Source organism: Lissotriton helveticus, chromosome 5_1, assembly GCF_964261635.1.
Source record: "Lissotriton helveticus chromosome 5_1, aLisHel1.1, whole genome shotgun sequence".
In the NCBI taxonomy this organism is placed as follows: domain Eukaryota; kingdom Metazoa; phylum Chordata; class Amphibia; order Caudata; family Salamandridae; genus Lissotriton; species Lissotriton helveticus.
In genome coordinates, this window is record NC_136065.1 from 216,274,786 (window position 1) to 216,288,370 (window position 13,585).

The window sequence follows — 13,585 nt, forward strand, 5'->3', positions numbered from 1 at the left end:
CCTCATAAGTAAACTATACAGTGGTTACACCCCCATTCCCTTCGGTTCTCATTTTGCCTAAAGGTGTAAGTGTGGTCCTGCAAGAAGGCTTTATCTCTGTCAAGGGTCACTGTCATGCTCAGATCCAACCTTCCAGCGAGTATTTTTTAAGTGTCTGACGCTGTGAGGTACACTTATCACGGGCAAAGTTGTTGCTTTGTAACATTATTGATATAAGTTGCAGAGCCTGCAAGAAAGTGGAAGCAAAGGTCGGATGTCGAGGTCAACCTGCCACAGGGATCAGTTAAAGAATGAATAATTAGTCACTATAGACTACCAGCCTACAGATAGCCGCACACAATCATTGGACTTTAAGCCCTTCTTACTGTATACATTCACACGCAGAGGTTTGGGGTGGAGAATAAAAGACCGTAGGTGGGAGACTGACCAAACTCTTAAGGCGATCCACAGGAGCCATGACGCGACTCACACCTGCAAACCTGATCGTATTCTGGTGGATGGCAGCAGGGGTTTGCCATGCTGCGGACACCTGTCCAGGTGAGTTTCAACAAGACCAATTATCCTTTAGACCAATCAATTCTTAGTTCATCCTGTCTTGAATTACAAAATATGTCCAACATATCTTTATTAATGTATATTCATCTGAAAATGAAGGTCGTAGCGATGGCCATCCTGCCCTGTGTGAGGCATGACAGATACAGTCATGAAAATGTAGAATGACCCCCATGCACAGCAAGAAAACTTACGAGTTGGAAGTTTGTTTTTATCCCTACAAAAACGATTGCACGCAGGGAACCTTCAGCCCTAGGAAAGGAGCCGCCACTGCTTTATTCACTGTCCAGAGATTCCCGCCCGGTATAAAAAGAGCAGGCGAAGTTGGGGTGACAGTTGCCTGACACTCACAGTTACCCCAAAATATGTACATGTTTGTAAAGTAATATTGAATATCATGTGTGGCTTTGTAGAAACATTCTTTCACCCAATCATTGCAGTTCATTTTGCACGTCTGACCTCATAGAAAGGGTTTACACATAGCCTGTGATATTCTTCTGTATTAATGAACTTTCTACAGCATGGGAAGATCTCCGAGCAATGTTTTCCTCATCGATGCTTGTTTCTTTCTTCAGATATAAAGATTATTGGCCTGGGTGAGCAGGACAAGCTGGCAGTTCTCCAAGGATGTCCTGGGTTTCCTGGAGCGCCGGGTGTCATGGGAGAACCAGGACCCCCAGGAGTGAATGGTAAGTGGCACTCTATGTGCTGTGGATGTAGTTTTGGGTTGGTCTTGTTCTTGTAAATGCAGATGTGGGAACATCTGTTGTCACTAATAGTAGTTCCACAATATTTTTCCTATGCACGCCTAACCAATTAGTATAGAACAAAAAGATGCCAGAAACAGGGCTGATCTATCAGACATTCATTCAACAGCAAAATCACAGCTACTGTTTATCTCGCCAAATACTCAAAAGATGTTGTCACATTTACTGCGTCCTCCATTACTTCTATTATATTTTTTTCAACACACCATTCAGCACAAGTACTTAATCCCTTACTACACACCTTCTCTGTTTGCAAGTCAGTTTAGAAACACAAGCATGAAAACAAGAAATGATCAACAACCAATAACTGCATAGAACCAAGGAACGAACTATTCTGCCTTACTTTCCAGACTTCTTAACTTCCTTTTCAAACATTCCTACATATTTCTTGGTACCCTTGTTCTTGATTCGTGGATTTAATATCCTGTCTCTAATTCAGCCCATAGTTATCAACATTTCTCCATAATTACTATAGGCCTCTAGCCACTAGCAACTGCTAAACAGGGATGTAAGTGCTGCGTGAAATTAAGTTTCTGAATTTGAGAATTTAACCCGTGTGTGAGTTCCCCCTTCTTAATGCAGCTGTTGAACTGCTCGCTTTAGTGAACCAGGGGAATCACATATTAAATCTAAGTGACTCTCTATGCTCCTGCTACCCACTTAGAGGCATACTTTGACCGGGCAATCCTATCTTTTCATGAGACCCTTGTCTCAGTCAGTGGTACAACAACCCACAATTTCCTTTGATGGTAATGAGCATTACATTTAAAAATGATCTCTTCAAGAGATCCACCAATTTGATAATGAATGAAGCACATCTTACAGTACATTCTGCATTGGAACCAATTTAACCATGTTTGATTCTGAAACATTTTGGACCTGATTTACAAAGGGCCTCTGCATTCGTGGTAGTGGCCCCGCAGTCCTGGGGTAGTCTTTACACTCGGGTCCAACTAAACGGCATCACAGATCTAGGCTAACTTTGCCCATGGTATGAAAAAAACATGTCATTTTGCACAATATCGGTAACAGTTAACACAACGTTATTCAAACAGTAAATGTGAGAAGTATTTATGCTATTATCATCAACAGCAAGCACTTTATCTAAATTGTCTTGATCAATTTACCTTAAACGTGCAACTGCTACCATTTGTGACACTTTCCAAATTTCATTGTATGTTGTTTAAAAAATATTTCAGAAGACAGTGATTTAGGACCCAACAAGAAATCAGATAGGTCCATGTTTTCCAATAGGAGGGAGAGATGTTGTTTTACTGCAGACAGTGTGGAATGTTCCAACCATTGTTGGCACAATTTCACTACTGAATAGGTGGTGACTATAACTGAGTGTTGAGACTGGGGATAACAAGGGTTGGGTCTGCTTGCCTTACACCCATTTGTGTCCACTGGCCACAATACCCACCCATTTGGACCTGAAAGTGTAGAGTTAAATGTACCATTCTGCACCATGCTATTGAGCTGTTCTTCACTGTAATTTGTTAAATGCTGCTAATAGTCAAATGAGGCAATAGTAGAACTATAGGGTGAATTTATGTCTTTAATTTTAGCAAATCCTAAACCAGTAGTCTGTTGAACTCAGGCATTTAAAGATATCATGGGTGTTAGAATTAAGCAGGCTCTAAATAAGGGGTCTGAACCTGTCAATGTTTGGTACCCTAAACAAATTTCATTTCAATGATATCCTTCCAAAACTCATAGCCTTACATGGTTAATTGTTTGACAAATAACATCTGTATATTTTAGCTTGGTTTGTGTCAGCACATATTTCTTTGCTTTGTTTTTTTAACTTCCTGGTGGGGGAGTCGGACAATGTTCCCATTGCGTGTAATTAAAAGGTGTGCATTGAACACTAGCTCAACACTAGCTCAATGTAAATATTAATGTCGATAATGAGGATCACAGAACATTTCACCATAATTAGCAGAAGTTAGGTACAGTTCTTCACTTTCAAAAACAGTATGATTTTCCAGCTCTGAGAGCATGGAGTTTACAGTGTCAACAACCCAATCGTCTGAGGGGTGTGGCCAAGTGGCAATGTAGTAAGTCATGCTCCATCGGATCTCCTGCAAGGTAACCCTTATCTATTAAAAAAAAGGTTAAATCAGGGTCTCCATCTGACCCAATGAGGCCAGCACAGTTTTTGGATTCTATGGATCTTGTTCTGAAACCTCTCCAGCAGATACTTAACTTGTCTTTTACCACTTCGATAGTACCTTTGGCTTGGAAACAGGCTCTGGTCTCCCCTATTATTAAAAAACCCACACTTGATCCCTCTTTGCCTGAGAATTTTAGGCCAATCTCCCTGCTTCCATGGGTGGCTAAAATAGCTGACGCTCATGTGAACGAGATTTTGGCTCGCCATATGACCCTTAATAACATTCTGGACCCGTCTCAAAACGGCTTCAGAGCGGGTCATAGTACCGAGTCAGCCCTGTTGGCCTTCACGGAGTACTTAAGATCTACCCTTGACGCCGGTCAGAGTGCAGCGCTTATATTATTAGATCTTAGCGCTGCCTTTGATACGGTGTCCCATGACATCTTGTTGTACCGTCTGGAGGCTATTGGGATCATGGATCAGGCCCTGGAATGGTTCCGTGCATTCTTGACGGATAGATCCTTCCGGGTCTCGGCACCACCTTTTTAGTCTCAAGTTCATTCCATCTGTCAAGGGGTTCCGCAGGGTTCTGCGTTGAGCCCGACGTTGTTCAATCTGTATGTTCAACCCCTCGCGGCTGTGGCTAGAGAATGGGGCCTAACGCTAGTTTCGTATGCTGACGATACTCAGCTGATTGTTACCCTGGCTGAAGGTCCCTCGGCCACGGCCTCGAGGTTCCGAGATGGTATGACTGCTGTTGCCCAATGGATGGCTGAAAACTGCCTTCAATTAAATGCCACTAAAACTGAGGTGATGTTGGCAGGGAAAAACACCTCCCTTTGGAACGAACATTGGTGGCCAGCCTCCTTAGGCATTATGCCTTCCATCAAGCCAGTGGTCAAGAACTTGGGAGTGTGGCTGGATGCAGATCTTAATTTCCAGTGCCACATGAAGAAGGTGGCAGCGACTTGTGTGGGCCTGTTGAGGGGCCTTCGCCCTATTTTGAAGTTTTTCTCAGCGCCTGTTCGGCAGCTTATTATCCAAGCGACAATTCTATCGCGCTTGGACTACGCCAGCGCGTTATTTTTGGGTGCTAATAAAGCTGAGATTCTGCGTCTTCTGCGAGTACAGAACTCAGCAGCCCGAGCTCTTGTCGGACTGCCTCGCAGATGCTCTGTTAGAGCCACCATCAGAGCCTTACACTGGTTACCGATTCAAGCCAGAATCCAGTTTAAGACGCTCTGTTTAGCGTTTAAAATCTTGAAAGGTACCAGCCCGGAGTTACTTCGTCCACTCTTAACTCCGTACACTCCTCAACGTAATTTGCGCTCCTTAGGGCAATATCTGGTAAATATACCCAAGTTCAGACTCTGCCGCGTCGGAGGTCGCTCCTTCCGACTGCTGGCGGCCAAACTGTGGAATTCCTTGCCTGTTTCTATTCGTGGAATCAATGAGCTTCTCCCTTTTCGGAAAGCCATTAAGACTTTTCTTTTTCCTTTAACTTAGGTTTCCTCTCTTGTAGTTTCCTTTTCCGGTACTATGTTACGGTCAGCGCCGGGACGCCCCTTAGCTGGGGCAGCTGTGCGCTCAAACAAACCATTAACATAACATAGCATAACATATTATAATCCTGAAGACACTAAGAGGCCTGGGGGCGACTGACATAACCTTTATGCCCCCACTGTTTGGCAATCCTGAGGGGGCCAATAAGCCACCCACACTGACTGCACGCGGTGGTCATAAAATGGCAGATGTGGGCCACAACGAAGACTGAGGCTGAGTGGAGTCCTAAGTTGTGCGGTCAGACTGTGACACTGTCTGACAGCAGCTACTTCCCAGCAGTGACAGCCCACAGCTCTGTACCTGTACTCAGCCTGGAGTGCCGATGCGGCACAAGAACGGTGGGGAAACGGATTAGGAGGGGAACATGTGTGCAGCCTGAAGTGCCACCACCTTGGGCAGCTTGATACCTAGATTGGAGGTATGCAGGGTCTTGGGAGGTGTGAAGGCAGACCCGCCCTCCCTCTCCAACAGAAGCTATTCACCCCCCTGCCTGCACACTGCTGAAACCCAGGAGAAATTAACTGCATCTAGAACAATTGCACTGGTGACTTCACTGGTGGGAACTGAACTGCCATTTGCTGGCTGGCAGAGACCATCCTGGTGGATACCCTGAGGTGCAGCTGGGGTGACCTTGCTGGCATGTGTGTGAATGCATTGGAGGCCAGGAGCAGAGATGATTCCAGCGCCTCCCGGGAGGAAAACAATGTGGATTGATTAAGGTAGCGCCTGATGTTCTTTGGTCCTGAGAGCACTGCCTGGTAGTTTACCCGCATGATGCCTGCGCCTGACTTTGGCGCCAACTGGGATTGCCTTGGACCTCATGTGCCTTGCTGCAAGTCCAACTGGGGTTGCTGCAGCAGGGGAGACAGGCGTGTCATACCTGGTGAAGCTGTTCGTTGAACCCAGAGCTTGGCAGGTGAAGGATGACTAGGAAAATGTCCTGCTAAGCACAACCCGAATGTGAGAGAATTCAGCTTCACACCAGTTACCTTCACTGGAGGCCTAGCGGTGGTGGCCTCTGGAAAACCAGCATTGGGTGCTGCGAAGTGTGAATACCCTTATATCCTTCTGTGACAGCAAGGTGGCTATGTGGCGAGTCTCACCCCCCTGGACCACACGGTTCCTACCTTGGCGATTGGAGACCCAAAGTGCAAACAACAGTAATCAACAGAGGATCAAGTACCATCTGAATTGCTGTAGCCTGCTTGTGGTTTCCATCACATAGCGGGCCCCAGAAACAGTTGGTCTAGCCCTATTTGCACTGAATGCACTGGTTGAAAGAGCTGACCTCTGCAGTGAGAATAGACTCATGTTGGAGTGAGAATCCTGGGATCAGGGGAGTAGTGGTCCTCGGGGAACGTCCCAGAACCACAGGGTCTTAGCTAGGATACACACTCGACGCCGTCTTCTCATCCAGCAAAGACGTCACCTTCAGCCACGCAACAGGACTCCACTGGACGGACCACAGCTGCGTCCACTTCAGCTTCAAAAGAACGACGATCCACCACCACCAGCAACAGGTTGCCCGAAGAAGCTGGAACAAGATCACAGCCGACCAGCTCACCGCCTCCCTGAGCCAGCACCCCCCGCCAGCTCAGCGAACCCCAGCCAGGCCGCCGACAACCTCACGAAGTGGATCAACAACAGCGCGGACGAACTCGCCCCTCCTGAGAACCCCACCCAGCAGACCCTGCAGCAGAAAAACACCATGGTTCACCGACGAACTCAAGAGCTCCAAGAAGAAGTGTCGAGCCCTCGAGAAAGTCTGGAGAAGGGAACCAACCACGGACAACATGACCACCCTCAAGCTCGCCACCCGGAAACACCACCAACTGATCCGGGCCACCAAGAAAAATACATACAAGGACCGGCTGGACAACAACGCACACAACTGCAAGGAACTCTTCAACATCGTGAAAGAGCTCTCCAACCCCAACGCCGGAAACAATGACATCACCCCGTCGCAAGACCTCTGCAACTCCCTCGCGTCCTACTTCCACAACAAGATCACGGACATACACAACAGCTTCAGCAACCAACCAACGCAAGCCACAACCGCAACAACGCCACCCACCACCACCCTCCGCACCTGGACTCAGATCAGCACCGAAGACACCATCCGCACAATGAACTCCATCCATTCCGGATCTCCGACTGACCCCTGCCCTCACCACGTCTTCAACAAGGCCGACGCTGTCATCGCACCCCACCTGCGGGACATCATCAACACCTCCTTCGACACCGCCACCTTCCCTGAGAGCTGGAAGCACGCCGAACTCAGCGCTCTTCTCAAGAAACCCACAGCAGACCCCACCGACCTCAAGAACTACCGTCCCATCTCGCTCCTCCCGTTCCTGGCCAAAGTCATCGAGAAGACCATCAACAAACAGCTGGCCGCCTTCCTCGAGACGAATGGATCCCTCGACCCCTCACAGTCTGGCTTCCGAGCGAACCACAGCACCGAGACCGCCCTCATCGCTGCCACCGATGACATACGAACTCTGATGGACAACGGAGAAACAGCGGCCCTCATCCTCCTGGACCTCTCCGCGGCTTTCGACACTGTCTGCCACCGCACCCTAGTACAGCGCCTCGGCAACATCGGAATCCAGGACAAGGCACTGGAATGGATCACCTCCTTCCTCGACGGAAGAACACAGAGAGTCCGCCTACCACCGTACAAGTCAGAGGCCACCAAAGTCATCTGCGGCGTCCCTCAAGGATCCTCACTGAGCCCCACCCTCTTCAACGTCTACATGAGCCCCCTCGCGGCCATCGCACGCCAACACAACCTCAACATAATCTCCTACGCCGACGACACCCAGCTGATCCTCTCCCTGACCAACGACCCCGCCACCGCCAGAGCCAACCTGCACGAAGGGATGAGAGATGTAGCCGAATGGATGACGACCAGCCGCCTGAAACTGAACTCGGACAAGACGGAGGTCCTCATCCTGGGCTCCTCGCCCTCCGCCTGGGACGACTCCTGGTGGCCCCCCGCCCTGGGCACCGCACCCAAACCGACGGACCACGCACGCAACCTGGGCTTCATCCTGGACTCCTCCCTCTCCATGACCAGACAAGTAAACGCCGTCTCCTCGTCTTGCTTCAACATCCTGCGCATGCTACGTAAGATCTTCCGGTGGATCCCCACCGAGACGAGGAAGACGGTCACCCAGGCCCTCGTCACCAGCCGACTGGACTACGGCAACGCCCTCTACGCCGGAACCACCGCCAAGCTCCAGAAGAGACTCCAGCGGATCCAGAACGCCTCGGCCAGACTCATCCTCAACATCCCCCGACGCAGCCACATCTCCGGACACCTGAGAGATCTGCATTGGCTCCCGGTCAACAAGAGAATCACCTTCCGTCTCCTCACCCACGCTCACAAAGCCCTACACGACCAAGGCCCGGGCTACCTCAACAACCGGATCAACTTCTACACTCCCAAGCGCCTCCTCAGATCAACCAGCCACGCCCTCGCCGCCGTCCCCCGCATCCGAAGAGCGACAACAGGAGGAAGGTCCTTCTCCTACCTGGCCGCCAAGACCTGGAACTCACTCCCAACCGACCTGCGCCTGACCCAAGACCACCTCTCCTTCAGGAAGAAGCTCAAGACCTGGCTGTTCGAGCAGTAACGGCACCCCCCCCCCCCAACCCAGCGCCTTGAGACCCTACGGGTGAGTAGTGCGCTCTATAAATGACCTGATTGATTGATTGATTGACCTGGTGATCTCAACACATTGGGCGCATTGTCCAAATAAGGGGGAGTGGTGTATGACGCTACAACACAAACTTTTACCCCCATGCCATTACATTGCAATTTTTTATCCCGACTTGCTGTTGGGGTGCGCTGGAGTTTGGCATATTATAATTTACTATTCCAACTCCAGTCTGTGCAAAAGGGATGTATGACGGTAGGACGCATACCATCACAACGCGTGCTTTAACAACGCATCCCTTACAACGCAAGTCGTTACCACGACTTGCGTTGTGGGCGCGGAATGAGAATAGTATAATTTACTATTCTAACACCAGTCCCCGTGGACACTAGGGAAGGTGTTGGAATAGTAAATATACTATTCTTAATCCTCTAGCGCCCTCCAGCGCAAGTCGTGGTTACGACTTGCGTTGTAATGGACGCGTTGTTAAAGCCTTGCGGAGTAAAATCTGCGTTTTAAAGGCTGTTCCCCGTGCAAAAGTAGTGAAGGTGTTGGAGTTAATTCTAACACCTTATACCCCCTACAGCAAGCCATTTTTGTTGTAATGGCATGCGGGTTAAAGCACGCGTTGTAATGCATGCTTTATAATGGTTGCTTCCCGGGAGGAGGACCTGGTGGCACAGCTATGCCAACAGTCCACAACAGTTGCACTGGTATTTTAGGGGGTTCTTAGGAGGAGAGCACTCTCACGTTGCCCACGGACAACCACAGGGAAAGTGAAAAAGAAGCGTGAGCCTGAAACCCCTGGCCCAATGGTGATGACTAGCATGATGGGAGAGGTGGCGGAGTCCCAGCTTCTCCCTCCGGATGGTACTCAAGATTGTTTCATGCTCAGTGATATCATGCAGGCTACCACTGTCTCATGAGGCACACAACGCGAATATGAATGCCATAGGGAGGGACCTGAACCTCTTGAAGAATGATCATCAGCACCTTGCAGAGCGGGACGACTGAGTGGAAGATGGGGAATGTGCCCCCAGAGATCACTACGCTGCGGGATAGACTGTCCTCTATGGAGGATACGGTCAGAACACTAGAATTTTGAGCAGAGGACAGTGATAATGTGTGAATTATTGGCCTGACAACATGTTAGATTGTTGAGAGAGGAGGCTAAAAGAAGAGTCGGCACCGGAAGGACTCACCTAATTTTACACTCTGGGAACAGCACACAGGTTGCTGGCTCACTCAGACAAATTAGGGGCCTCCCTGTGCCCGATAGTGGCCAGACTCCTCTATTATAGAGAGCGTGATTACATCTCAACAAAGGCAAGGCTGGGGGAAACCTTCAAACGCCGCCTCCGTCAACTGAACACTCTCTATGCCATGTTATTGTCAGCCAGCTTGTGGGTGGTTATGCTGGATGATGTGCAGTTCTTTCGGACCCCACAGGAAGTATGAGACTGGCTTGAGACGCAGCAGTGGGGTGAGCCGAGCAGAGCGGAGACTCCCCGCGGTACACCCCCAGACGATAGAAGTTGAGGAAAAAACAAAAGGGGGCTCCATCGGAAGTGGAGGCCCAGCGTGAGTGGGTGCAAGGGATCAGGGCTGTGGCAGAAATTAGCAAAAATGGAGCAATCCCATAGTCATCTCTAAGTGAAATATACGGCTCAAACTCTGATTGTACCAAGGAAACCAGCTCAGTGGAAGATTCAGACACTGACCTCCCTAAGATTACCCCAAGCATGGCAGATGACATTATATAATGGGTGTATTGGAAGTTCTGTTTTGGGGAGGACACTGGGCTGGGGAGTGAAAAGATTGCCCATGGGTATAGGTTTGATCATATCCTGTTTAGGATGGGGGGTTCAAACGGAGAGGTTCTATAAAGGCTCTGATCACTCTTTGTTTCTGTTACTCCCTCTTGTGGTTCTATGGGTACACCCACACATGGGTCCCGGTTGGTATCATGTTTGGCTAGGGGACGTAGTTCTATTGATCCTGGGGTGTGGGAATTGGGACTGTTGTTGCATGTTTGTATTACTGTGGGGTTTAATGCAGGCCTAGCTAGCGGTGATCTCTACACATGCACAGAAGAGGGACTGTGATTGCATGGTACTATATGCAACCAGAGAGTGGTGACCATATGTGAGAGCTGACTCATGGCACCCACCTTTAAATATATGATTGTTTAGTGGAATGTCAGGGGAATGAACACCATGTCTAAACAGCACAAGGTGTTTGCATATCATAGGAGGGGGCGCAGACTGCACTACTGCAGGGAACACATCTTATTGCTAAAGAGGTGACGGGACTGCAGCACAGATGGAGGGGACAAGCTTATTATACTGACTACTCTGCCTTTACAAAGGACACATTAGTGTGAATTAAACCAGGGGCTCTATTTCAACACACTAGTCATTTAATAGACCCTGAGGGCCGATATGGAATGGTGACTGGTAGACTGGATAGCTGTGATGTCACTATTGAAAGACTTTATGGTCCTGTAGTGTAGCTCCTATTTTCCCAATAGGCTCTGCGCATTGGAATAGTACCTACAGCAGTAAAGGCCTAGGCCAGACGTTAACTAGGTCTACTACTGTCGATGCTAGACTTAATTTTTGGGTTTGCCAGCTAAGCTCAGAGTTCGCTAGAAACTTTCTCGAATGTTCAAGGAAGGATTAACTCCCCTGATTAGACAAGAAGGGATTTAGTTTCTGACAACCATAGAACATGACAACTTTGCTCTCCCCTAATCAAGAGTCAATCTCAAGAGTCGTGTGAGCACAAGGCAATTATTTTACTCAGTCAGTACGTGCATTCTTAGTCTCATCAGAATGTAGAGAAAAGGAAGAGACGGGCGTGTTCAATAAAAGGTGTTATTTATTGATCAGTCTCTTTTCTCGTACAAGAGAAATGGATCGATATTATTGCAATACTTATAGTTAAGTAAAGTACATACATTAGAAGCAATAGTATAAAATAATACTGTAAAAACATTGATATGGTTTCTGAGCCATATGATGTTTAAAATGATTAAAATATATTTACTTACACATATACATTTGACTAAACGTGCTCAACTGGTGTTTCTAAATACGCCTACCCCGTGTACCTGACCTAAGTCTAATACGTGGGCGGGAATAGAAAGTTACAGTTTAAGTTAAGTTTGTTTTTGCCAAGTGAATAACTAAAGAATTCTCTAGGAGGGGTTATTCAGTTCTGTACCTGGAATTTAGGATGAATGAGGAATGGTATCTCTTTCTCTGCTCTCGATATTCCAGGCTGCCTGCGAGGGCTGCCCAGAAACGCCGGTGCTGGGTCTCTCGGCTTGAGATAGCAGCGCGTCTCTCAGCGCGTCAGGAAGGCGGGGCTGTTGCCTGCGGGGTCTGCTTCTGCTCTCGGCTTCGGCAAGTATGGCTGCTCCGTCTTGTCACCACGCGTGTGTTTGCATAGGGCAAGGTCGGCAATATTTATACCTTAAAGGTACCGGGATTGACGTAAGGATGGACATAGGTACGTCAATAAAGATGTCATACGACTTGCTCGTTAGCACATTCTTTACTAAAGTTCTCTGTGAAATCAAAACAATGGCCGCACGGATTATCCAGGTTGTCATAGGTTTGATTTGTTATGAGAACGTCGTATGCCTTATCAGGGGCTGGAGGAATGTCGCTTGTCTAATTAGATCTCAAGCGTTATGACCTAATCAGATAACACGTTCCTGTGCCGTAGTGTGACTGCGTCAGATAACGGTATCTGCATCATGGGGGATTTCTTGCCTCATGGGCTGACTGTTAGTTAACTAGCTAGGTAGTTTAACCAGAATAGGGTCAGGAATAGGGGGATCGATTCAGAACCTATAGAAATACACGACACCCACTCCACGCTAACTATGGTCATATCTACTAATCTATGCATAGTATAACATAGTACAACATACTATAGAGTATAGTGTATACCTTACCACCCCAAAATACATAAATGCATTTTGAAATTTTCAAATATACTGAAAAATTGCAGTCATATATATTGTATGCACTTAAGCTATGAATTAAATGCAAAAGTAAACACGCATTGTTATGCATTATTGCTTGTTGGTATATGAGAAATACACATGAAATGGCTCTTAATATGGCTATACAGAAAAAAAGTCGAAACCATTTCATCACATAAAATATATTGTGAACATACCAGCGGGCAGCTAAAGTCTATATAAAGTCTATAAAGTATCTAAAAAAATAGAAATCTTAGTTCTCTAGGAATAGTTTCTTACTTTAAGCAGAAGGTCAGTGTCCCGGGGAAAAATATATAGAAAAATATTTTAAGGGCTTGCTGAAAAAAGTTGCTGTCCGTGAACTGGATTGTAATTGTTCATGTGACTTTATTTTTTAAGTTGAAGGCCGGATTCAGGGAACGCCGTGTGCGAGTTTACTCAAAAGTCTCTATTTCTGTTCCGGAGAGAACATCATATCATTCAGGCTTTCGAAAAAACTGTCAACAGCTTCATGGGAAAGTTCCACTAAGTCGGAAATAGGGGTAACCATGCATTCATGCGCATGATTGTCTGCATTGACATTCTGATTTGCATTGCTGACAGAAGGTCGTACCTGTTCGATGCTGCTTTCATCTTGAACTTCACTACTCTTCAATCGCAGTGGTGAAGATTCCAGGAATGCCGTCATCAGAATTGGCAGCCTTTGAGGGCAGCACAAAGCGTGAACCTTGGTAGGAACCAGCAGTGTATCTGCATCCACCGGCGCATCCGATTGTAGTGTCAGACAGGTGTCTAACACACATTCTTCTCCGCATAGCAGACACCTTAGTACAGGAAAAACACACCTTTGCCACATTGGTCGAAATGATAGAAACCAAGTCATGTTCAGGTCTCTAAGCCGGGAGAGTCCCAGGATTTTTGATATCCGGTC

The 13,585-nt window shown here is 47.6% G+C and overlaps 1 protein-coding gene across 1 annotated transcript in view; it reads left to right on the plus strand.

Annotated features, from left to right (window-relative positions):
* The first annotated feature begins 372 nt into the window (after positions 1 to 372).
* The window catches only part of LOC144754343 (ficolin-2-like), a 192,087-nt gene continuing 178,874 nt past the window's right edge, over positions 373 to 13,585 (plus strand). The window contains exons 1-2 of the mRNA XM_078642032.1: positions 373 to 537; positions 1,128 to 1,241. Of these exons, the coding sequence (XP_078498158.1) occupies positions 456 to 537; positions 1,128 to 1,241 (196 nt within the window). The 5' untranslated portion in view covers positions 373 to 455. The remainder of the gene's footprint in view (positions 538 to 1,127; positions 1,242 to 13,585) is intronic.